Below are 26,952 nucleotides of genomic sequence, written 5' to 3'. Positions count from 1 at the left end.
AATAACAAATAAATACAATGTAGTTCTGATATACAAATAAATAAACTAAAGCAATAAATAAACTAGAGGAAACAGTAAACTTCAGGACCATGCAAACAGTTCAACATGAACTGGATGACGGTCCAGGGAGCTAGAAAACTCGTGACAGGAAGGTCCTGACATTACCCCCACCTCAAGGGCCACATGGCGTGCCAAGGGAGAAACCTCAGCGGGCCAAAACAAAAAGGCACAAAGACAAACACCATTAACAAAGCACAGAAACAAATTAGGTGAACATGAAGGAGGCAATTATGGGGTGCGGGTGGGTCAGTAAAAACAACAAACATGGGAGGGTGGTGGTGGAATGGGAGCCCAAACCTTGGGGACACTAGGTATGGGTGGGACAGGAGGAGGGGACTTGACGAGACCGACGGGGACTTGAAAAGACCAGAAAGGACAGGTGGGGACTTGGAAGAGCTAGGGAGAGGGGAGTGTCCTAGCGAAATAGGCTAAAAAACAGTTCTAAAACCCGGACTGGACCGAAACGGGTGCCGGATGGAAGGGACTGGACGTCAGCGGCTGGACTGGACTGGATGCCTGCTGCACCGGAATGGACATCTGTGGCTGGACCGCAGCAGTGGCCAGTGCCAGCGGATGAGGCAGTGACCCCCTCCTTCACCTCTTCTTCCAGGGCCGGGCCAATGGGCGCGTGGCCAGCTGCACAGATGCGGTAGGGTGCGTAGCAAGCTCTGGGTAGGCACCCCTCCTCGCCTCCAGATTTCTGGCGTAGTCCTGCAGGGGACGATGGCCCTGAACCGGAACTGGACTACCCCCACTCCGGGTTTGAGGCGCACGTCCACTGCATCATGTTGTCCTTCTGGCTGCTGGGTTCCTTACTGGTCGGTTTGTTCTGTCAAGTAGCGGGATGGACAGAACCCAAGCGCAGGCAGGAAACAGTTAACAAAAATATTTATTAAAATACAAATACAAACACAAACAAAAACCCACGATGGGGATTAACACTAAATACTATGACTAAATAAAACAAAAACACTTACCACAAGGGGGAACAAACTGAGCAAACAAATATACTTAAGCAAATAATAGAGGAAACAATAAAATTCAGGACCATGCAAACAATTTGACATGAACGGGATGACAGAAATTAATGACAACAAATCGAAAAGAGACAGAGAACAAAGGGGCATTAAGTAAAGGACAAAAGGGGGGGGGCTTATGGCTATATAAGCAGACACATCGCTGTAGGGTCCAAAGGTTACTTCGACTGAAGCAACAACAATATGCAGCTTTTAAACACGGCCAGGAACGCAGTACTCGTTCCTGTATCTCAGGGAAACAAGGTTACGGTAGTAACTGAGTACGTTCCCTATCGATACTTTACTCATACTGAATAACAGGACGCTATGTGGAGCCAGTATAATCCCCCCGTGCCACCAGTGGAACAAAAAACACCAGTTATTCCCGGGATAGGGTATGGAACAGGGAATCCCTGCGTCCCAACAATGTGCTCGGTGCCAGTGAGATTTGGAGAAACCGCACAAATATCCGCTACGGAGACACCGCTAGACCAACCCTAGGAAGAGGCGACACCTCTAGTAGAATGGACTCTAACTACTGTGGGACATTGAAGACCCACGGAAGAATATACCAGCGCGATAACCCCAACTATCCATTTAGACAATGTATGCTTCGAGGATGGATGGAGGAGTCACCAAAGCAAACAAAAAGCTGTTCCGACCGCCTGAAGGGGGCATAACGGTCAATGTAAATCTTTAGCGCTTAGACTGGACAGAGAAAATTCAGCTCCGGGTCCTGCTCGGAGGAGGGGAGCGCAGAGAGCATCACTACCTGTGCTCTGAATGGAGTAGAGAGCACCTTAGGTACATAGGCTTGCCTTGGTTTGTGGACTGCCTCGGAGTAGTTAGGCCCAAATTCAAGACAGGAGGGGCCAACAGAGAGCGCCTGTTGGTCACCAACACGCATTACCGATGCTAGGGTTAGGAGCAGAGCGGTTTATGTTAAGGAACGGAGGTCCACAGACTGCAGAGGCTTGAAGGAAGAACTCTTCAGAGCTCTCAGGACCGTGGGCAGATCCCATGTGGGAACGGTAAGGGGCGAGGAGGGCTTTGCCGCCGGAGCCCTTCAAAAAATGAACTGAGACAGGGTTCATTCTTGCCCACTCCTTGGCCCGCAAAGGGGGCATGTGAAGCTGAAATGGCTGCCACATAAACCTTGAGCGTGCAAGGGGAACAGTCCTTATCCAGCAACTCTTGTGAGAAGGACAGTATTAATAATATGTCACAGGATACTTGGTCTGTGCCACGGGGTGTAAACAAGGCGGAGAAGACAGACCATTTGTGGGTATAGAGCTGTCTAGCAGATGGAGCTCTAGTCTGTGATATCGTGTTCATGACACTCTCGGGGAAGACTGTAGGCTCCCATCGAGAGGCCAAAGGTGCAGAGCCCACAGCACTGGCTGGGGATGCCAGATCGTGTTGCCTGCCTAAGAGAGGAGGTCCCGCTGTATGAGACCGATCGAGGGAAAAGAAGGAGCCAGTGGGGCCAATTATGGGCCAAGGTGTCCCTGCCCTTCGAAAAATAGGTTGGGCAATGAGTATTGTCCTCTGAGGCAAAAGGGACGATCTCTGCATTTTTTCCCCGATTTGCTGAACCGACCTGGGGTGGAGCGTCCATCCTTTGAAGGTACATTGCTCCGAGATAATATATTTGCCCCTGGTTCAGTCTGCCCGTAACATGAGTTGCCCTAAGTGAGCGCAGATTGCTCTTGGCCCTTTACAAGAGGCGTAGTACCAGTGAAAAAAGGCATCTTGAGGAGAGGCCTCCCTGGAGATTTATGTATGATACCACCGACATGCTGTCCGATCGGACTAAGGCGATGCGGTACCATAAGACCGGCAGGAAGTAGCGAAGGGCCAGCCATACTGCCTGCATCTCCAGGCAGTTTATGTGCATGCTTTTTCCTGATTCGACCAGTGGCCAAATGTCGGCTCGCCATCGCACAGAGCCCCCCAATCTGTGTTGGAGGCATCTGTTGTGACCAGGGGCACACCCTGCTCCAGCCAAATGGAACGTTCCAAGGGGCTAGGGCGGGTACACAGACTTGGGCCACCCAAATACATAGGACGGCAAGCGTGTGGCGGAACTCTTGCTTCAGCCAGTACTGAAAGGTAATGCATCCGAAGGATGCCCAACTTCAGTTCTTGAGACGCGGAGGCCATGAGACCCAGCATTCTCTGAAACGCCTTGAGAGGGCGTGAAACTCCCGGTTTGAAAAAGGCTGTGAGCTGCCGAATAGCCAGAACATGGTCTGGCGCAATTCTGGCCTTAAAACGGGTCGAATAGAAAACTGTCCCCAGGAACGTAATACGTTGGTTGGGGGACAGTCCGCTCTTGGCAAGGTTCCAGATGGCTGAGGAGGAGGGACCTGTGGGACCTTAGCTCGTCCTCTTACTGTGCTAGAAGAAGCCAGTCGTCGAGGTAGTTCTGAATGTGTATTCCCATCTGCCTGAGAGGGGATAGAGCTGCGTCCTTGCAGGGAAGGGCCACGCATTGATATGCAACCCCCTCATAGGCGAATCTCAAGAATCGTCTTAGAAGGGGGTCTACCTGGATGTGGAATTACGCATCTTCTGGGCACATCTGCGAGAGGATCTGTTTCAGCGTAATCATTCTGAAAAGCCGTTTCATAAGGGCGCCATCTTTCTTGAGTACGAGGAAGTAGCGGCTGTAGAAGCCAGACTCGGTATGGTCTGGTGGAACCAGTTGTATGGCTCCTTTATCCAGTAAGTTCACTAACTCTGTGAGCAGAACATGTGAATTTGCGCTCTGCACTCGGGTAGAGATCACGAACTGGAGAGTGAACAGGAGTGAATATCCTCAAGATTTCATCTCCAGAACCCAGTCCGATACCCCGGGGATGGCCCGCCAGGCCTCTGCCCATGTGGCAAGGGGTTGAATGCAATGAGGAGGTATGCCACCTTTTGGGGAGAGTGGAAGAGGAAGTTTGCTCTTTTCCTGACAATCTTTGTGTTTTATAGAATTTTAGAAAAGACCCGGCATTCACAACATGGTACCAAAAAACATTTTAGCCGGCACCTGGATCTGAATGGGGTGACTGGGTGCACACAAGAGCCTTATTGAAGGAGGTCCAACCGTAGCGAGACCTGGTCCCTTCCTCTTTCTCACCTTTGTCTCAGGATGGAGCCTGTGGCACAGGGTGCAACATGATCTTAGGCCAGGGTCCCTGTCGTTGAGGGTGGGGAATTGACGTGTCTCAGCTCCCGTAGCCTTCTGAGCAGCAGCGAGACCAGGGGCTTTTACCAGCTGCTGAGTCCGAGCTGCCTTGGGGCGAGCTGCCACAGGTCTGGATCTGGGACTCTTGGGCAGGAAATGCTAAAGCTCCTCCACAGCCTTGGTGGGTACCCGAAAAAGCTCGGCGTCTACACCTGGCTTGGTTTCGCTGTGCACTGTAGACGGCAGAGGGGCGGGGTCAATGATGAGCCTGACAGCTCCTCCGTGTCTAAAGACATGCTGTCGTTACCCCGAATTTGCTTCCGCCAAAAGAGATCATATCACTGGTGCGGCCAAGGAAAGCTGGTCAGGCTGAGAGAAGTTGACCAGCGAGTCATCTCTCTCTGTGGATAAGGCGGGGCTCGCAGAGAGCGTGAGCCCGCTCTTATCTGAGCGCTTAGATCCTCTACCCTGCTGGTGTTTACTCGCAACTTGTTGCGAGGAAAATAAAGCAATCGGCGAGCGGAGAGACTTTTTGAGTGCGTGTTCGGCGTGAGAAACCCCCAGGGACGAGACGCACTCACCGTGGCTGTCAGCAGCGTGCAGGAACCCAGCACGAGTGACTGGTATGGCGCGGCATTTGAAACAACACCGCAGGAAATTTGCTCAAGCTTTGCTGCCATTGGTTTAAAGTTTTACTTTTCACAAACCAATGGCCGTGCAGTTTTCACTGCTCTATTGAAAAAAGCTTCAGTCATCGGAGAAAAAGGAGTTTTCCCCATAGCGTCCTGCTACGCAGTACGAGTGAAATATCTCAGGGAACCTATTAAGTATTAAAAATGGGATGAGCTCTTTGATATTTCCCACCCATACATTCCGTTTTGACAGGAAACATCAACACTGTTCATTGATGTCAGATTCCACCCACCTCATTCCCTTTCCCAGAAATCTCTATTGTGATTATTCCAGTTAAATCAAGCAATTAAATATGCACCGATTGTGATTGTGTTTCTTTACTGATCCTTTTTATACTCTTCTTCCACTCCATAATCTGTTAAATTTACCCTGACTATATACTTAAGGTAACATTTGCAACACCTTATTGTTCTAATAGCCTTTTATTTCCAACCAGGGTCATGCTGCAGAGAAGGAGAGTTTGGCAACTGAAGCCTCCAGGTCCAACCAGGCCAGTTCTGCATCTTCGGTTTCTTCATTGAGATATAAACCGTCCCACCAGGACCAACCAGCCATCCCCCCTGCACCCCAAACCAGTTCAGCCACCTCATTCCTTCTCAGGTAAACTTAAATCTCAATTAGGGACGTGCCCGGCATGGTGCACAGTCGTCAATCCATTGGATTTTTCTCTTAGGATCCTGATCCCATACCATAGTCTCCTAGCACCTGCTCAGCCTCTCACACCCAAGAACCTGGAATCCTCCATAGCCTCTGGCAGTCGCAGCAGTGCTTTCTCAGTGCCCGTGGAGACTGCCATGATGTTGAAGGCAGTTCAGCCTAATGTGTGGAAATGTCATCGATCAATACTCGGGCTAGCAGTCTGCCATTTGGATTCTGCAACAGAGGTCTGCGCTTGGCTGAACCAAACTCGTGTCCTCAGGGATAATGGTTAATCTTAATGTACCAGACAAATTGTTTGTGAAAGTCGTTTGTGAGAAGTGATGATTTAGTGTAACATTTAGATGGCAATGACACACTTTTATAGTTTTAGAGGAAAAAAGAATTGTCAGCAAAGGCCAGTTTATTTGTTATCATAATTCCTCAGATTTTATCTTTTTGCATCAATTTGTGGTGACCTTATTCAGCACAAAATAAGTAATGATATTTCTGCTTATACAAAGACAGGATAACATATGCCCATATTGAGAAAGTGTTGTGTAACAGACATTGTCGGGGCTGCTAATTTGTGATTAAGAGATAATGTAGAATTTGAGTTATTTCATAATTATTTGAAATCATACAAATATTTCGTAAATCTGTGTTATCCAAAACTGCTACTAAATAAATCCCCAAGAATGAATCACACCTTTTTAGTATGGTTCACCCAAAAATATATATTCTCTCATCATTTGTTTACCTGTATAAGACTCTTATTTGTGTCCAAACAATGGAAGTCAATGACAACCAATGGTGTTTGGTTTTTCAAAATAATTTTTGTGTTCTGGTACAGATAATAAGACCGAATGACATGAGAGTGAGTAAATTTTACATTTTCATTTTTGGGTGAACTGTCCTTTTAATGTTTTCCTCATGTTTTTCTTCTGATCCAGATCCTGTCGCAGGGGAGGACAAAAGCTAAACCATGCAAAAGACTGAATTTTATTTGCTTGTACTTATCCTTAGTTTGGTCACTATAAAAAACTAAAGAAGAACAGTCAATCGTGGAATAAACGCAGACAGGAATTTGCGTACATGAACGAATGTCTGAGAATAGAAGGAGATGCTTAGAGGTGCGAGACGCTAATTGCTGTGTGACATCGCATACAATTAGCCTATTCAGAAGAGCGCTTCTCATCTCAAGCTCCCCACCATCAGTACCAGACTCTGCAAATGACTGACAGACATCACCCTTGGGGTGTTTGCCTTGGCCATTACGTTCCCCTGAAAAGACGTAATGAAGACAGTGGGTTAGTCATGCGATTGATTTTAGACACCAATCGCTGTGTGACCTGTGCTTTTTTAGTGCATCATTAAGTATTATCACTACTCTTTTTCCATTCCAGTTCACTTGATTCCATTAAATTAGCATGCACATAAGTATGTCAGCAATGACACATCTGTCTTTTTGACGCCTAAACACATACAGCGATTGATGGATAAGTTGGGTCACAGGATAAAGTGGGATTTTTTAAAGCTCTGTACATTCACACATTTAAAGATGCAGAATAAATACATGTGCCATTATTTAAATGAGCCATGACTGCCTAAAAGATGTTTTGAATATTGCTAAGACTGCCTGTGGCAAGATATGCATATTCATGACAAAATCTTTCTATACTTCCCTCAATTATACGAGTCAAAGCAGCTCAGATGCCGGGCATAGTGTTTGTCCTCTCTCTGGCCTTGACAACCACCTGGAACACACACCTTGAACAGATCCTTAAGAAGCAAGTTGCCATGGTTTCACAGTTGTAAAATAAAAAAAACCGAAGTGGTGAAATAGTAATTGTAGGAAGTAAAATCAACATGGGCATTTAACAGGTATCCCTGTTGTTTTTTTACTCAAAATGTTTGTTTAGATAATGGCTCACCCAAAAATGAAAATGATGTCATAATTTACTCACCCTCTTTTCATTTCTCTGTATGACTTAATTTATTCTGCAGAACACAAATTATATTTTGAAGAATGTTGGTAAGTGAACAACCCATGTACCAGGATCTCACAGACCAGTAAGATTTCCCTTTACATATAACATCCAATAGTCCTATTACCCAAATATTGGGTTGTCTTAGACTTGTATCTGTGAAAATAAAGGTTTCAAGGCCATAACAGATCCCACTCAACCTTCAATGACCTTTAACCCCCCTGATCTCCCTGCAAGACATTTCAATGTTTAGAGGCAAGATGGTTGTTTTGACAGATTCCTTTCCATGTATCTGTTAGAAAGTGTCAGTTTGGTAAACAAGCCAGAGGCAGTGTAAGATCATGTGCAACCACACACACAGACTTACAAACACTATGTGTGTCAGGCACAGATTCTCTTTGAAAGTATCAGCTATATCATTGTTTTATATTTTACGATATAGCACAACATAGTAAAAAATTTGATTGGCACTCAGCTATACTGTCTATTCTTAATCACACATGTGATGCTGGATATTCACACTTATCTCCCGCAGCATTGTAACCTTTAGGATCAGATCTAGTACATATAGTAAACAAGTGACGTGTGACAGTGATATATGAGTGTGATGTGTCATATATGTGTGCCATGTACTGCGTGTGATATAATTCACATCAACCCCATAGGAACGCTGTTGGCTGGCACAATGCAGAATTTTGCAGAGGTGTGCAGAAAGCAAGTACACCGAGCAAGTGGGTTTTTACGACTGAAGGCCGCCTGTAATCGGGTCTCAAAGATTTACAGATGAAAGCAGAAAGGGTTCTTACGCCTGTAGTAGGGACCAGCTCACACTGGCTTTGATGTTGTTCTGTGGCTGAGGGGCTCTCTGTGCTTTTTTCAATGGGCATTCATCGACATGCTGAGTGCGTGTTATCTACCGGAGTCACGCGTCGCATTATTGTCCTGCGTACTACTGCGCTGGAATGCATAATCAGGGACTGGTGGAGCGGGCACCTGGTTAGGCCGAATGAAATTGCTTGTAATGAATGAAGGTTGCAGAGAGGGTTGGAAAGTGTCACACAATTGATGCGTTTTCTGCTTTTACCTGCTTTCAAAAAATGCTTTTAGGTTTGACAACACCCTCTCTCTCTTTGTGTGATAATATGCACTTTTTGTAAACATGTCGGATGGGGCAGTTCCCACATTGAGACTGTTTATCACGGTTAAGGAAAGTTATAACCCTGCAAAACTTCCCAGAAGCAAAAGGATTGTATGGAAATGCGTTCTGACTGTGGATTGAAACTTCAATACAAGATTCACAATGTAACAAGGTTGCCTGCAGCATAGCAATATAAATTCAAGGCTTTTGTAGTGTGAAGTGACAGTTTATACGACTAGTCTTCACACTCGGTTCTCTCTGTGTTTTGTTTATCACTTTGCGTTATGTTTAACTGACATTGAAAGGGAAAGTGGTTGCCATTGTTCATTGTTCCAAATGATTTCTGTCGCCACATAGACCAAACAAGTACGCGACAACTGCACTGAGATACATGTTTGAAACATGGATCTGTAAACAATATGTGAATTAAAATGTTTAGAATGAATACCATAACTACACAACCGTTGTGCATGGTGAAACCAAATGGGAAGTTTTCATTTACTGTATTTTACACTTACCTTATGATTTTTTAAATTAGGGCGGGTCGCAGTTCTGGCCATGTTGGCATCTGCCTAATTTGGGGAGCTTCTGTTAAATGAATTTGATGAATGACAGGTGAATTTGTGCCAAAATATTGTAACATATGACATTTAACATCAAAAACAAGACATAGACATCAAACATCATTATCAAACTTGAAAAATGTGGAGAAAAAGAAGCATCTAATTGAGTGTTATGTAATTAGCTATAATATTTGCATTTAGCATTGCTTTTACCTGTGACCCATTTTTGACTCACAACCCACCAGTTGAGATTCTGTGCAGAACAGAAAATCTGCAGTTCATCCTCTATCTGCTCTACTGAGAGATTAATGGGATCTCTTCTGTATGTATAATGCAGTTTCATTTTTAGGAATTCATCTTGACCTGAATCTTACACACTTTGAGATCAAAGCACATACTGTTTCTCATATTTCCCTCTACTGTCATATTTCTAATGAAGACATATTTTTCCAGCATGTCAGTGTGCCGGCTATGCGGCGTTCCTCAGGTTTAGTGTCCTGCTTGGCACACAGCCATGTCTCCAGTCTGGCTCGCTGTGCACAAGAATATTTAAACACTGACTGTGGACGCAGAGCCGAATAAGTAATTGTTCAAAAGTTTCATGAGAAAATACTCTCATTCTCATCAGTTTCTCCCTTTTTTTTGTCTCTCAGTCTATTTTGGTTTCTGACTCTATCTTTTCTCTCTACAATCACTTCTTCCCAACCTTGTTTCTTCAACCTTGTTCTTTCTGTCTCGACGCCAGAAGCTTGTGACATGAAGTCTGTTTAAAATGCTATTTACAGGGCAGAGAGTTTTTTCTCAGGTGCTTTGTGCAGCAAGAATGCTTGTCAAGGCTACATGCGCACAAACACTAACACATACGCGCGCACACACACAGATACAACTGTGTGCTCATATTTCTATGTGTTAACATGTACTGTAGGTGACGCATAGTAAAGGGTTTGGTGTGCTGAGATGGGCTGTGAGTGTGTGAAACTATGCCACTCATAAAACAGGTGAAGAATAGTGACTTCACCTAAATCTAACGTGAGAGAATTACAGGAAAGTATATCAAAATATATATTTGAATCTTAAGTGGAGTTTTAAAGTAATCTCTTAAAGGAAAAGTTCAGCCAATATTAAAAATATGTTATAAATGTATGCTGTTGTTTTTAATCTTTTTCATAAAAAGACAGTTTATAGTGACCGTGGGCTGTCAATTAAAAAAAAGGACAGAATAGTCTCAGGTACTACATTCCAGATATTCGGTAGACATATACTATAGACTTTTTAAACATTAAAGAAAAATAAAATGTAAACAGCAAACCATCATTATTCACTGTTTATCTCCACCGCAGCTCAGATCACAATATGTTTAGTGAAGGTTCTGTGGTTATGATGTCACCGTTTAAAACAAATTATGAGTGATGTCCTTTGACTTAAGATTTAATCAAATTGTTTAAATAGCTTATATCAAATAGCAAGTAATAGTTTTTTTCAGAGCCAGCTTTTACTTTGAACATTGCATAGAAGGCATAATCTGGGTCTGGAAAATGAACCCTCTTAATTTTCACTATGCAAACTGTAACCTCATGTTGAAGCAATCTGACCAGATGACCTGCTATTTCATGAAAATGTTGCACTACACCCGTTTGAGCTCTCAATACTGTCAACATTATCTTTTACCTATACACAGTCTGTGCCTGAGATTTTTATTCGTATCACATTTGATGATTTAATCATCTGATGTTTTTAGCACAATCTGTGTACAGTATATATTTTTTGACATATTCTTATCCATTTTTTAGCTTGCATGTTAAAAAAGGTTAAAAAAAGAATGAGTTCTAAAGCTTTTGACAAAATGCGTTGTTCAAATGATCCCAACAAGTCCAGTTTGGCCTCTGAAATAATTTTACATTGAAATCGATTCACTTTAATTATTCATTTAGTGTCTCTCCTCTCTCTCTCCTTTCATGCCCTCTTATTCTTGCTTTTGAGGTGTCCTCCTGCCTCATTTCACACCCTATGTCAATATAAATGAATCTAATAAAATCACTAGAGATTACCTGCTTTTCATTTTTAACTACCCCCTAATACACCCTTTTCAATAAGAGGTGAAAGGCATGAAAAAACATAGGTACAGTAGACAAAGCTTAAAATTCTTTCAAAAGACAGTTAAAACAATGGCAGACAGATATTGACAGAGCCCATCAATGTGTCTCCAAGCAGGATTATTTGATGTTTTCCAGTCAGCCAGTGTTCCTTTGAAAACCAAGGGGGGTTGTGCCTCTATCCAACTGTCTGGACCCCTCTTCTCTTCTATGTTGTATGAGGGGGGAGATCTGGGGTTCGATCAGTAGAGGTTGCTTTGTCCTTGAAGCAGCTGAGCCTCAATGCCCGCAACAATCGCTCAACCTGTTGTTGGATGCGATATTGAACATGAATGTTTGATTGGAATCAGCTTCTTTGTCGCAGTTCTCTGTCATTCCCCTCCTCCATGAGCAGAATCAGATTTTTCTGCCAGACACTAATAGCCGCTTACAATCTCAGACATGCTAGCATGCTGTTCAGAGAGCTGCCCCAGCATTGGTGATAATGGCCCCCTGGTACTACCTGACAAAGGCCCTCGGGTCCCTCTGGACAGGTCCCTGCACATAATGCACAAAACAAGAAGTCAATAATGACGGGAGCTCAAAGCATCTGGCATACAATATTTGGACAATGAGTTGCGCGAGCAGGAACACTGTCGCCCAGCAGGTCGCACAGGTGTCAGAAAGCTCTAGAAGGTGTTGAGTGATTTCATGGTGGTTTAGGTGCTCCGTTTTGATTTTGCAGCAATTATTGAGGCCTGGTGGCCTATAAGCGGATCTTTTTCTAGCCATGGGCTTTGTAACCTCTCAATAGTGTCTCATATATGAATCAGTAGCATCACGCTGTTTCCAGCTGAGGGAAATATAGTTCAAATGAAAGAAATCCGTGGGAGCCGTGGCTGAGGAGGAAGACTGTGTTTTCATAATTTAAGAGCTCAACTCGAATACAGTAGTTTCGCTGAGATAAAATGGATAGAAACAGCATAACAGATTTGACTTGTTCAGTTTACTGCTATTGTGAGGGTATACATAACAATGTACCAATAAACCGAGGGTAACGTTAGCTGTATAATAGTTAATTGTTATAGTTTAATAGTAATTTTAGCAAAATGTTGTGCATTTCTACTCTGCAAGACCTACAGACAAATAGGGGAATTTAGCAATTGCACTTACTGGTACTGAGTTTATTTGGATATATACCCAATTTTAATGCTGTTTATTAGGGATGTAACAATATCTCACTGTACGATAATAACTCCATGGTGAGTAAGTAAAGTCCACGGTGCTGTGTTATATCATGCAAACAACAGAATTATTCTGCTATTTTAAAGAATAGAGATGGATACATATACAGTGCATAACATATATTTCAGACCACCTATCTTTATTATGAGAATCTGTCAGCTGTCAAAATTCTGATAAAAAGTATTTTTGTCATTTATTAATCACTTTTTTTCTGAAAGTGTCAGCTCAAATGGGCTAGTTGCATGAAACCACCATATTACATTTCCTATTAGCGAGTCTGGGCAGGCTTATTTCCGGTCATACAGCACAGTATGTGAATATAAAGATGTTTGGCCAGCAAATATGAGCCTTTTTTTGGACAAAAAGAAGAAACTGATGTATCAGTGATATAACAGAAAATCTTCTGTACATTTCTGAGTACCTCATTAAGCCAACACAACCTAAAAAAAGTCTGATGGTGTTTTATGCCAGTCTCTGTGCAACTTCCCGCGTTTCTCCCCATATAACAATCCTCTTTAAGCAAAACAACAATAAGCTCATATTCACTGCTCATACTGCTAGTAAACTAGTTTTATGTCTTCGTTTTAAGTCATCGTTACAAGTTCTATGATGAAAGTCAGACGGATAGAGTACTCCGCGTTGTGGGCAAGAGTGAGACTCATTGTCTGACAGCACCAGCTTCATTTACAGGCGAGGGATCAATCGCTCCCGGTGTGGAGAGAGTGTAGCGGTTTCACATCGAAAAAGGAAATAAGCGCTTTTTGTGCTTTTCTTGGTCCCCTAACTGTCAAAACAAAATGATCTCTGTGGAAATGTACAATACACACGCTGGTTTATGTGTATTGAATGTGTATTGTGAATTGTGTATATAGATTTTGGTTGGCCACATGAGCATAGACTATAGAATAAGCGAGGAGAGAATAAGTATTTTTTTTAGTAATATTGAGTTGTGTTGGCCTAACAAGGTACTCAAAAATAGTTTTTCTGTGATATATCAGTATCTTATTTTATATAATAAAACGCCCATATTTGATGACCACAAATCCTACTTTTTCCAAACAGTGTTATACGACAGGAAAATAAGCCTGCCCACACACGCTGATCGGAAATCTAATATGGCGGCTTCGTGCAACTAGCCCATTTAAGCCGGCACAGTCAGCTTCTCTCAGAAGTGTAACAATTAACCATTGAATCTTCTTTTTTACTGAGCACTTCAAATGAATAACTGTAACATGCTTCTTTGCCTTATTTGTAAAACATTAAATTCGAAAATTCATGATTACAACAATAATTTTGTTTTAGCTTTAGAAATACTACTGTGACTAAAGAGCCTTAACCATTAAAGAAACATATTGTAAGATTTTGGTAATCACCTTCGTATATAGTTCAGGGCTTTGTTAAGTACTGTATATTAGCCAAATGCATGTTTCAAAGTGAATTCTTTCTTCTCCAGAAAGGTCAACATTGTTTTGGATAAAACTGAACAAACCTCATTCTTCTCTTTTAGAAACACCTCACTGCTTAACATCTGTCAGGTCATCTCTGATTTTGTAGTCGTCGGAGCTGGACAGAATAGATAGTTTATCTGCTTCGATGGATTACCTATTTTCCTGATGCTGACTGATTCAAAGACACCATCGAATAGAGAATAAGAAAAATACAGAGAGAATAATAGGGTTCATGTCAAAAGCAGCAAGCTGATTATAGAGGCTGGAGACAAATTGTTCCTAAGTAACCTAAAGCTGTCTCTGCTAATGACTATAAGGTTGAAAGGATGACTCTCGCTATTTGACATGTATTGACAGTGCTCCTGTGGGCAACGTACCCTTTGTTTAAAGCCATTTTTCACGTCACCTTTGTTGCTTTGATAAAAATATGGTACATTAAAGCAAAAATAAAGGATATTTTTTTGGAAACACCAGACTCATCCATCTGTAAACACACAAAACTCTCTGAGCCTATTGCATTGTCAGCTTGACCAATGGTCGTATTACCTATTACAGCGAGAATTGTGATTCAGAGCAGGTGTGGACAAAGCCATCAGACTGACTCGACCAACACTACTGCAAAGCTATATGTCATACTTTCTGATAGAACAGAGCATCCCTCTTCTTTCAACGTTCCTCACACCCCAATTAATCATTCAAACCAAACACACATAAATATTACACGTAAATTGGCACTCTCTGTTATTTCCTAAACAACAAGTCCATGTCTAAATGGTTGATAGTTAACGGCGTTGTCAGTCAAAGCAGTGGAGGTCTCCTGCTTTGCTCAAGGGCTAATGTCCTCATTAACATCTTGCAGCTCACCTGTTCCTTCAGCTCAAGTCTTTGTTTCTTTTATCTCGGTCTATTGATTTATCCATCAGTGCTGCCATCCATCCCTCTGTAGTAATCCCTCCATGCATCTAAAGGACCCTTATTTGTATTCTGCTAATCACGCACCCCCACCCTCCTTAATTTGTCAGGCTATTCTCACACCGTCCCATATTATCCGTAGGTTCATTTTAGCACCTGTCTCTTATTGTTATATGCTGATAGGAAATAAATCGTAAATGTACACGGATAGGCAGGAAGGCAGTCATTATGTGCAAAATACAGTGTTTCCTTGTTTCTTTTCCACACGCACACACACACACTAACCGAGTCTCTTTGAAGTCCGGCAGAATGAAAAAATGGGGCTCCTATGCACTCATGAAGTATTCATGTCATGTGATGCTGGTGTGTGAAAGTGCATGCTTTGCACGTTACTGAAGTGTGTTCACGTGATTGAAAGAGTGTGTGTGCAGAGACAAGCAAGTGCAGCATGATGCCGATCAGTGGCGCTTTGCACAGCAGCTGTGTACTGACACTGTGTCTGGGCGGGGTATGCAAAGGGGGCCGGGCTGAGGAGAGAGAGCGAGTGCAGCCAAGCGAGAGAGAGAAGGTGAGAGCGACTCGCCAGATTGAGAGAGAGACGTGGCTGAGGAGAGAGAGGGGGGACCGTTGGACTTCTGCCAGGGTTTCCCAGCAACAGCAGAAGCAGGAATCGACTCTTTTTTCCTCCTCCCAGGGGATTTGCCTTTTCCACAGCCTTCTTTCTGGAGATCTGACATCCCTCTGCTAGTGGCAGAGGAATACGAAAGAACAGGGAAAGCGGAACAGCGTAGTGGAGAGGAAAGACGTGCCCCGCCCTGCCTCAATTGAGAGGTGAAGTGTGGGATATCTTGGAAGATTAGCGGAAAGAAATGATGGAGAGATTCAAAGTGGGGATGAAAAGTTGATTGGAGGAATACCATCCAGTTCAAGTGTCCGACAGGTAATTGAAGAGGCTTTTTAAACTGCATGTCAACTTCTTTTCAGATCTGTGGAAACATAGAGGACCTTAAAATGCTTTGGTGCAGGAGAGGAGCTACGTACACGGGCATGCCAAAGAAAACTTTTAGGGGATGTCATCCGTCCTTCTGACATCTGCTTCTCGTCCTGCTGCGTCTCATCTCCTCGCACCTGTTTACACTTCCGCTTGGAATTTGTAATTTCCATGAAATGGACTCCTGATGACAGTGACAGTAATCACATCATCCCGACCTCCAGAAGACACCTCTAGCCCCCCATCAACCCACCCTCCACACCCGCCCCGCCTCGCTCTCGTGTTGGACACTCGTGTATGTGTTGGAACCTGTAGTGTGCGTTACTGGTATTTGGAATGAACAAGTTAAAAAGACACTTTTCTCACTCCTTTGCTGGTATGATCTCTTAACTGAGATAATGGATTGGAGAGACCTGTAAGTATTCAATGGGTTATATGTGTACCTTATATATTTAGTTTTCTCTTGATCATCACATGCTTCTTTGTGAATGCCTCATTCACACCTCTCTAACCATCATTAAGTGCTTTAGATTGTATTATGTAGAAACCTCGGTGACCACATTGCCTCAGGTTTGCACTAAGAATGCATTGCTGTATGTTATGCACAAGTTGCAACCCCTAAAGCCTCACCTGCAGTAAGACTAGAAGCTCCTCCGCAATATCAAATCCAGAGGGAGTTCTGCTCTCTGCAGGGAAGTGAAGGGAGATTTAACAGGTGGGTGCTTCTTGGTAAAGCCCAGCCTAGCGTGTCGGAGCTCGCTCTACCATGCTTTTCACCCAGTCTGGTCACCCGTTCATACCCCGGCTGATATATCAATATTATGCGTGTGGGGCTGTGTTGTGTATTATAAAGATCTTGTAAAGCATTTGTCGGGCTGCCAGATGCAGTGAATGCCGCTCACTGCCCTGTGTGGGTGTGGGTCTTCTCTTTATATGTTAGAAGCCGTGCAGTGCATGTGTGTGTATAGGTTTACCTCAGAATTTTGAAAATGTCTTATGTTAAATGCTTATATGGCGAAGCATGAAAAACCGTAACAGGAAAAAAGGCTCATATTCAGTTCCAAATCATGTTTTGACATACTTTGAATGTGCTAATGCCTATTATGTGAGTCTCATGCCAAACGGCTGCTAAAAGAAACATCTGTTGTGACTGACGTGTCTTCTGAAGAATAATGATGAACGTCATCTAAGATGCCTGAAAGTTTTTTCTTCTTCAGAATTGAATGTGGTGATACATGTGGAATGCTGATTGCATGCAAAAATGGCTTTTAAGAAATGTTTCTGTCAGATTTTGACCATTTGGCCGCCATTGGCAGTTAAGGCAATAACGTCATTTTAAATCTTGTTTACATCTATGAATATTACAGGTTGGGAGAGTAGAAACTGACCTGCTAACTTAATGCTGTTTCCAACTTACACATTCTCATGATATTTTTAATGACATCAAGGATTTAATTATGTGTATGTGTGAGTGTGTGTGTGTGTGTGTTTGTGTGCTTGCGTGCATGTTTGCACATACATCCGCTCACACCGTTGAATGCATAGCACATACACATTTCCCGTGGGGGTATCCCCTTATGTCCTTCATGGTGACTGTAATTACAGTGTTCGCTGTGATTCTTCACCCCTGAAGAGGCTGTGCTGAAGGAGTTGGATGGGTGGGGGGTGATGAGAGAGAGAGTGAGTGAAAAGAGGCGAGGAAAAGTGAGACATTTAATGAGCTCAAACTTTTCTCCAGAAGTCCTTCGCCCTCATGCTTACAGGCATGAAGACAAAAATGTGAAGTGAAAAACAAACTGCTTTCTAGGATTCTGCATCTGCATCACACACATACATTTATCTAGCTGCACCAAATGGACAATAGTATTTGTATGTGGATTACCAGACATACACCCTTATTGTTGAACATTGTTGAACAAATCTATTAGACCTAGTGTAGTTTCTTCTATAGCATCCGCTCCTCTGGAAAGGTTTCCAGTGGATGTAGTTGGAATAGTAGTTGTAACTGCTCTTATTTAGATCTGTGAGGATAGTCTCTGACATTTTTTTCTTAGAAATGTTGTATAGGTAGATCATAAATACACACACATACAGATTGTATTTAATCTTTTTATTCTGCTTATAGTTTCTCTTACCCTTTGTGCATGTCACTCTCTTATTTACTTTTGTCACATTTACATGTTTCTCTCTTTATTGATAACAGTGCTCTTTTTTTGTATTTATTGTCTCTTTTGGGTACGTCTTGGTCACTTACAGATACATCTGGACTACTATTTGTCATCATCTAATGTTTGTTTCTCCTTTTATGACAGGAACAAGACTTATCGTTCTGGTCTGAGATTTATTTGATCATTTTGGATTGCACCAAATGTAGTTAATTGTTACATTGAAGTGATACATTACAAGTGTTCTTAAGCACTGTAATGTCATTGAATCATTCATTCAAAACGTGTTGATGTCATTTTTTTTAAGGAATACAAATAGAGAAATGTAAGAGAAAAACTTAATTTTTACTTGTTCACATAGCATTTTTTTGTTGCTTATTTCACAGGGCTGCCCAGAAGCTGAATCTCTCCAAACGGAAGAAGCCTCAACCTCTGCCACCCTCTCCACCTGACCCAGAAGAGCCATTCTTCTACACCGATGGCTTCAGTGCTGCCCTGCAGCTTTCGCCCCCACCTGTACCCCCATGTCTCCTTAGGGCAGGGTCAAAAGTCAAGGACAGCCCTGGGATGGGAAAGGTAAAGCTTTTGGGTTACTCAATGCCTCTGCCAAAGGGATGTTTTTAGGTCTATATCGGTTCTACCCAGCCTTTGGAGGTTTTAATTTTGCCGACTGATCCACCAGCCATAATTTATTTGAAATGACAAAGAGCCAAAAAAAAGGTTACTTTGAACACTCTCCTTATCTCCCATTGGTCAAGAAACAGAGAGCTTCACCCAACACTCATGCAATAGATTAAGATTGTGTTGCCGTGCTAGGTTGGTCTGGTCTTTAAGAGTCCTTACAGGTTCAGATTAGATCGAAATATCTCATAGAATTAAGAACATACCTTGAGAGAAACAACATAGATCGCAAATACTTACACATGGTACAACATTTTGTGAGGATCGGTTAAAAGCCGAAAAATATGTTTTGTTTTGTTCTGTACAGTACATGTAATGTAATATATTGCATGTATCAGATTTATCTGTATTAATGAAATGACATCATGTGAACCTCTGCCTGTCCTTCGCTCAAGAATGAAGTGGGTTTATCAATTTGGCTTGTTCTCGGGTTACCGTCAAAGCAGACTGTGTGTGACAGCATGGGTTGGCCCAGTTGTCTTGATTCCCAGGCTGTTTGGAATTCTAAGAAGCTCCTTCGGAATGCCAGACAACATTTCTTCATCTAAGTGACTAGCAGGTTGTGGGAGTGGGAAAAGCAGTGTATGAAAACAGAAGGGTCAGGAAATGACATCACAGGGCACTTTGATGAAAGGCATATTTCTCTCCTAGAATAGGTCTATTTGTTTGTACTGACAATCCGTGTGTGGAATTGCAAGAGGGCATCAGTTTCTTATGATAGCCCAAAGGCTTGGCAGGCTATTTCTGCGTAGGGGTAAAATCTTGATAGCAGTCATGCTCTGCAAAAATGTCAGTTTTTGTCTGGGCTATTTTGAGACTATTGAGTTTATGAGCATTACTTTTTGTCTGGACTTTTGGCATACCGAGTGGGTGGATGATGGGTCCGAATTCTTTTTGTGTTTTCCAAGTATGTAAGCGACTATCATCATATCACTAAAAGGCATTTTGTTGTGTACCATCTGGGATTGTAAGCCAAGAAAGTTAGTATTAGTTAGATTTTTAGATACATAATCATTTTAAGATAAGTTGCTCAATACTATCGGAACTACAGCTATCAGGTTGCACACCAACAGCCTCAGTTATCCATGCTGGTTGTATATTAGAGTTAAGTAACAATTTTTCTTTTAGTGTAAAATATGTGCTTGTAAAACATTTTTTAATTTGGCCCTAAAACAGAACTTAAGATTCGCTTCTTACCGATGGAAATAATGTATTTACGAAACGTGCTCTGTAGAGCAGTTTGTCTGTTTAGGGCTACTGTAGAAACAACATGGCAAATGTTGTATGTATATATAAATAGCTCATTCTAAGGTAACAAAAATAGGTCTCTATATACCTCTGAAGACATAGTTATCTATATTATATTGCATGTCTGTTAATAGATCCTTCAAAAACACACAGCACCTTTAAATATCTGGGACTAGAGGAGTTACTTCATGATCACTTTGTGAAGAATTATTTTACACATTTTGCCAAATGACTTAATCACAGTTTTGAGATGAGGTCATGCCCTTTGACTGTCTTTCCGAGATGGAGGAGGTACATCTGTACAGATAGACGAAGATGTCTGCTCATTGCTGTCATGCTATAAACCAATGTTTTCAAAATGGGAAACATCATCAGCATCTCAGCTCATTGCCTCCAATTTGGGATACAAACCCATTCCTCTCCATAGACCCCCTAGAGGTCAGAAAGCCACTGAAGATCAGACTGACCCAAGTGTGACCCTCTGCCAGCACAGGTGATGCATTCTAAATAAATTCAAAGAGATTTCACTCCTTAGCCTTTAGGTTAGTGCTACGTCTTTGAGGGAAAGTATGCTGGATATGCTGGGATATGAATCACTATTAATAGTGAGATCACCCCGTCTCCAGGGGCATTAAGTACTAATTGTGCTTCATTACTATACCTAAATATTATTTCTGTTAATTCATACAGTACCTTACTTGAATCCCATTTCAACGGAACGTTGTACTTTTACTTAATTTCACTCATTCGCTTTAATTCTAACATTTATATTTTGGAAAATTCATATTTTAGTAGTTATTAAGATTTACATTTACATTTAGTCATTTAGCAGACCCTTTTTTATCCAAAGTGACTTACATACAATGGAAGCAATTGGAACAACATAAGGACAACTAAAAGCATAAGAGCAGTAAAACTGGTTTCATTTAGCCTACCACAATATACAAATATTAATAATAATAACATATATTTTTGTTTGTTTTTTGATAGAAAGAGGAGAAAAGAGACATTTATCCACTTTTTTAAACAGCCAGAAAAATCTATTTACTTATAAATGTTGTTTTCCGCAGCTACATCTTATCAGTCACCTAAACACATGACAAAAGGCATTAGAAATGCATTAGAACCTAATATAATTTTACATTTTCTCCACACTCGATTGGGGCGCGACACGACAAACCTATTAGAACAACCCGTGTGTCGTGTTGTGCCGGTCGCGTCTGGTGTAGAGACAGTGTTAGTGATCTGGGTATAAGGACTCTTACATCTAGGCATAAACAATCTGCTTTTGTGTAATTTAGTATTTAACAATTTCACAAAACACCAAAAGTCTAAATTTCGACATCTGCTGTGTCCGAATATCTTACATATGCAATGAACTCGCTGTAAATTGTGGATAATATAAGCCGTTAAGTGTCCATGGATTCACACTTAGAATTTTCACCGGAAAAAGTAGAGATTTAAACCATTAAATATAAAAACAAGATGCTTTAGCTTTTTGTATAATTATTCCTTACTTACACAGTTTGTCTCTGCCTCACTCCTCCAATGGGGATCTCAACATTCGGCATCCCCTTATTGCATCGTAATGAACATTGCGGTGAATAGATATATAAATAAAGCATTTTCCTTCCCTTAATTGTACACCTAATTGTGTTGATACATTACACTTGTACAAACACAGCAATTGAAAATGTGCTAAACAGACATTAAAAGTTTCTTAAATTCACACTGAAGGAAGACAGTTGGAAGTTTTTAATGAGTTTTATCAAGAAAGAGACAGAAAGGGAAGCAATAGCTAATGATTCCCACTGTGTTGAAGTGTGTTACCTACTGATTTGAGGCACTTGGGAAGGAGGCGGATATGAATACTCTCATTTGCTTTTTAGGAGTAAAATGTCAGAGTGCTTTGAGGAACTTTCATGCTCTGGAGGCTTAATTGAGTTCTCACTTACGCTTAATATCGATTTTGCTAAAATTCCTTAGGAGATATGAGACAACTGTTGTCATACAATAAGATTATAGAGCTAGATATGTATTTAAAGTAGCTATGGGCTTCAAGAAATAAGTCTTATGTACCTTGACAAATCAAAGCACAGTTTTAGACCTTTATCTGACAGGTGGTCACAGGAGACACATTTACGATGCATACAACACAGTAAGGTTATACAACATGTGTATCGACTGAATATCCTATGATCGGAACACTTGGGCTGTTTGTTAAAACAGTGCCGTAGACAAAACTAGATAAAAACTTTGGTGAGCTTAAAATTGCCAAAAACCTCTATTCTGCACATAATAGTATCTGAAGTACAAGAAAATGTACACTAAGAAATGATCTGCTATATTAATGTAAATAGTACAGAAAGTCTGATCCTTATTGTTGGCAATTGCATTATTTTTTCTCAGTGGGGGACTGTAAACATTTGGGGCTGTTTGTTGCTGTCTACTATCAAAGTGTCCCTAGTGGTGTGGCTATAAAACAAGGCGTTAAACACAGGCAGTTGGAGTTCCTTATTGCCCTATTGAGAGGGAGCAGTAATGAACTGCTCTGCCTCAGTCATGTGAAACGAGTTGCAATCATTCTGTTCATTGTTCTTTGTAAATGTAAAGCTTCTTGTTTGTAACCCTCTTGTCTGGGATATAGCATGCATACGTGAATACTTGATGTAAATGTATATAACTGATCTTACAGAAAGACATATTTGTGAAAGTCCACGTCCAAAGGTCACATCTGTGTACTAAATAATGCAGTATGCAGTCCTGTAAATATTAGTATAGGAATGACAAAAAAACACCTACATCCAGGGAGAAAGAATCAGTCACTGTTGCTTGGATGTTTCTTGGATCAGTTTCCAACCTGCACACGACAAATTTGGGAAATCCCCCAACCTAGACATGTTTTTCCCAGTGTTGATACAGAAGGCATTTGAGAATCTTATCATCCATCTTGTACTGATTTGCATGCTTTCCAAATATGCTGACTGTATGAGGAGAATCCTTGGGAATTTCTTCAACTCCGATTGTGGCTAAATCCTCACAATCTGTCCTCCAATAATTCATGTAATTCTTTGTTCCGCAGGTGAAAGTAATGGTGCGGATATGCCCTGCCAAAGGATCTCGGGACACCTCAGAATCCATGTCCTTTCTGAAGGTAGACGCCCATAAGAAGCAGCTGACCTTCTGTGAGCCGCCCGCCAGCGCACGCTCCACTGCTGCCACGGCGCCAAAGATGTTTAGCTTTGATGCTGTCTTCATGCAGGATGCTTCACAGGTACAGTCAGTGTATATAGGTGGTAATATTTTCTGGCAGTTTTTAAGACAATAGAAAAAACTAAATTTGAATGCTTTTTATTGGTTTAATATTTGCAAAAACCCGGCGAGGAGCATAAAGGTTGACTAATAATGAGGATTTATGGCAAAATAATTCATAATAAATGGAGATACAAGGTTTTAGAAGAACAGCAGCGATATAAAATGTAAGTGTTGTGTTACTCTATCATTTTGGAAGAAGAAGTAACAACGATTCACTTTCAAGTTCCTTTCTGTACCTCATTTGGGTACAAATCTGCATACAACTGATGGCAGGACATCCATTTTGAGATCAAAGACATGCATAAGGACTCAGTACAGTTTCACTTGGTGTGTTGGGGAGATAAAAGGTTGGTGATTTGTGTTAATCCGAGTCGACACCGTCTGAAGAAATCTCAGTGGGAAAGATAAGAGGCTTTTTTCCTCAGCTTGCTCCTGAACTCATTGGGAGCTTTGGGAGACTTTGGGTTTCCTGTCCCAGAAACATCAGATCTGATGATCAATGACTACCCCACATTGTTCAAAGTAACAAGGCTTCGAGGAAGTGCACGTCATGGGTAGTTTTAACAAACCCTGTCAGGGTTTTCCAAAAGCTGCCAAGTTCACATGCTCGCATAATTCCAGGTTTTGAAATCTTGAAGTTTTGCTGTATTGGGTATCAGGAGAGTTGGAATATAATAGTATGGCAATATATATGATAAATGGGAATTTCGAGACATTCCGATCCACCTTACTAAGAAAATGGACTTCGCTACACTGTTTCAGCAGAATCTGAAAATGTTTCAAAGAGCATCTTGTGTGATTCAATGGTTACAGGAAAATCAGACCTTTTTTATTTGATTTGGAATTATCGATTTATTGATCTACATATCTGTTTGTCAGGCTGTATTTTTTTACATACAACTTTCAGTCTGTTCAGTTTACAGTTTGCTTTGTGTGCTCATGTATCTTCCTCTTCCCAGGCAGAGGTGTGCTCAGGGACAGTTGCAGAGGTTATCCAGTCTGTGGTCAATGGAGCAGATGGCTGCATCTTCTGCTTTGGGCAAGCCAACCTGGGTTGGTAAACAACTTTATTTCTCAATGTAAAAATAAACAGCCTGAATGATTCCACTGTTTTACAACAAGCTTTCTCATTATTAAATAACTTTGCAATTCCCTGTGTAATGTTACACATAATTGTTAAGAATAAATTTCGTAAAGAATTACTTTATTCACAGGCAAAGGCAAATTATGCCGAATACGCTCATGTTTCGCCTACACTTGAAAATCTGTAACCATGAGGCCTGCATGAGAAACACAGACAGGTCATATGGGTCTGAGCAGCAGCAGTGATTTGTTGAACACAAAGTGCCCTCGTTTTTCACTTCATGTTTGAAAAGCGCTCTCTCTCTCTCCCCTCGTCTCGTGTTATTCAGCCCCTAACTGTGTGAGACTGTGTGCCTCCCACCGCGCTGTTTCAGTCTCCCATAGTTAGCGTGGCTGCTCATTTTCTCTGCCTGAGCTCGCTATATTCTCTAGTGACTAATGTCCTTGAGGGCTAATTTTATTACCTCAGTGGCTGTTTACATACAGAGTGCTATTATTAAGGCAAATGTTATTATAGGTATACACTTATAACATAAAAGTCAGGTAATCAGTTGACAGAGTGTAATTTTTATTAAGTGTCCAGGGTTGACAAATGCCGCTCACTTATTTCCTTTGCCTTTTAGGCCAACAGTATATAAGAACATGTAATGATAAATAAAACACCACACAGTTAAGATTTTTGGATTTATTATGTTAAAGGTTTGAGGGGTATGCTACTTTTTGGATATAAGCTGAAATCTAGAGTAATAAATAGTGTTGGAAAAAATTGTAATAGGATAAGTATGGCACAGTGTTTTCATCTCTTGATCAAACTGGATTGTGGGATTGTGCTTTCATCATTTAGTTATTGATTTGCTCATTTTTTATGTTGCTGTACAAGTTTAATTATTTTTTATTTACGTTACAGGCAAAACCTTTACTATGATTGGTAGAGACTCTACGCAGAGTTTGGGCGTGGCCCCGTGTGCCATCTCTTGGCTTTTCAAACTCATCGAGGAAAGAAAAGAGAAGGCCGGTACACGATTCTCTGTCAGAGTGTCTGCTGTGGAAATCTGTGGCAGAGAGGAGGTGTTGAGGGACCTGTTGGCTGAATTCTCCGCTGGGACGTCCCAGGACAGCCAGGGTGCAGGAGTTTCCCTACGAGAGGACCCGGTCTGTGGATCCCAGGTGCGGTAGATCTTATAAACTGTTGGCTTTTGTTTAGGTAAAATCCACATGAACGTGCACTCTTCTTACTCTCTTCTTCTTACTCTACGTGTACAGCTGCAGAATCAAAGTGAATTGCGGGCGTACTCTGCAGAACGGGCGGCGTTTCTACTGGACACGGCTTTAGCAGCACGCAGCACGAACAGATCTGACTGTAGGGAAGATGACCGGCGAAATTCTCACATGCTCTTCACCCTGCACGTTTCTCAGTATCGGATGGAGAAAAGCAGCAAAACTGGAAGTATGATTGCTTGTCTTCTTTTTCTCTGCCATCCAATGCGGACTAGTCCAGACATTACTCTCCTTTAGTTTCAGAGCAATTTACGGCCACCACACAAATGTTGTTGTGCCTTCTTTATCCATGTCCAATAATACATTCTTTAGTAGACAGTTACAGAATATCTGCTTTTTTCATTATCATGCTCTCCTTGTTCCCTCAGTGTAGTTCTGCTGATAACTGCTGTACGCTAACAAGAAAGGGTTGCTGCAGGCTGGGTTCTGGCCATTGGTATCAGTCAGAATATATTTTAATATGTAATGAGACTGGAGTCTCCTCTGCAGAACTGTTTAGAGAGCTCAGCATGAAATTAGAACCTTTTTTTGCATTCTGACTTGCTGACGTGAGGTAATGGTGTCCATCTCAGTGTGAAATAAGTGCATCATATCTCTCCTATAATGATATTGGAGGACTTTTGGTCTAGTTATTTACGTGGAACTGTAGTAGTCTAACTGTACCTACTTATATTGCATGCTGTTTGATGGAGTACTGGGAAGTATAATATTACCTACCAGACTGTATCCAACTGCTGTCTAATAAGGTCACCTACAACAAAATGTGTATGTGACCTTAACAACCTGAAAGTGCACGGTATATTTTTTCAATGTTACATGTATACAGTAGATCTAATTTAAACAAGCACAGTCTTTACTAAAAGCTGCACCTGTATTGTATGTATTATCTTAAAGATCCTAAATCTTATATACAGATAATGTGAATTAAGTTCTGTTTGTAACTTTCTCTGTAGTGTCTGGGGGCCGGAGTCGTCTTCACCTTCTGGACTTGGGCAGTTGTGAGTCTGATCTGAGTCAAACGCGAGATGGAGGGAGAGGCCATTGTCTGTCATTGGGAGCCCTCGGAAATGTAATCTTGGCCTTGGCCAATGGAGCTAAACATGTGCCGTACAGGTATGTCCTTTGAAGTTCAATAAGCCATTCTGTCTCAATTACTGCCAACTAGTCACGTAAATACAGTGATCAGTGATCAACATTCTTTTTTTTACTTTAAACGTATCTACAAAAAATGAAATGCCCTCC

General features: G+C 41.7%; 1 protein-coding gene across 1 annotated transcript in view; it reads left to right on the top strand.

The window, feature by feature from the left end:
- Positions 1–3,426: 3,426 nt before the first annotated feature.
- kif26aa (kinesin family member 26Aa) overlaps positions 3,427–26,952 on the top strand; it is a gene marked incomplete at its 5' end in the record, with an annotated part of 33,878 nt that continues 10,352 nt past the window's right edge. Inside the window, 11 exons of the mRNA XM_079474573.1 lie at positions 3,427–3,447; positions 3,619–3,803; positions 4,299–4,617; positions 5,384–5,547; positions 5,621–5,770; positions 18,492–18,681; positions 23,117–23,308; positions 24,309–24,402; positions 25,340–25,599; positions 25,696–25,879; positions 26,664–26,823. Of these exons, the coding sequence (XP_079330699.1) occupies positions 3,427–3,447; positions 3,619–3,803; positions 4,299–4,617; positions 5,384–5,547; positions 5,621–5,770; positions 18,492–18,681; positions 23,117–23,308; positions 24,309–24,402; positions 25,340–25,599; positions 25,696–25,879; positions 26,664–26,823 (1,919 nt within the window). The remainder of the gene's footprint in view (positions 3,448–3,618; positions 3,804–4,298; positions 4,618–5,383; positions 5,548–5,620; positions 5,771–18,491; positions 18,682–23,116; positions 23,309–24,308; positions 24,403–25,339; positions 25,600–25,695; positions 25,880–26,663; positions 26,824–26,952) is intronic.

This window comes from Barbatula barbatula, assembly GCF_947034865.1.
Source record: "Barbatula barbatula genome assembly, chromosome: 15".
Lineage (NCBI taxonomy): Eukaryota > Metazoa > Chordata > Actinopteri > Cypriniformes > Nemacheilidae > Barbatula > Barbatula barbatula.
Note: the sequence above shows the minus strand (reverse complement) of the source record. Positions and strands in the feature narration are given on the sequence as shown.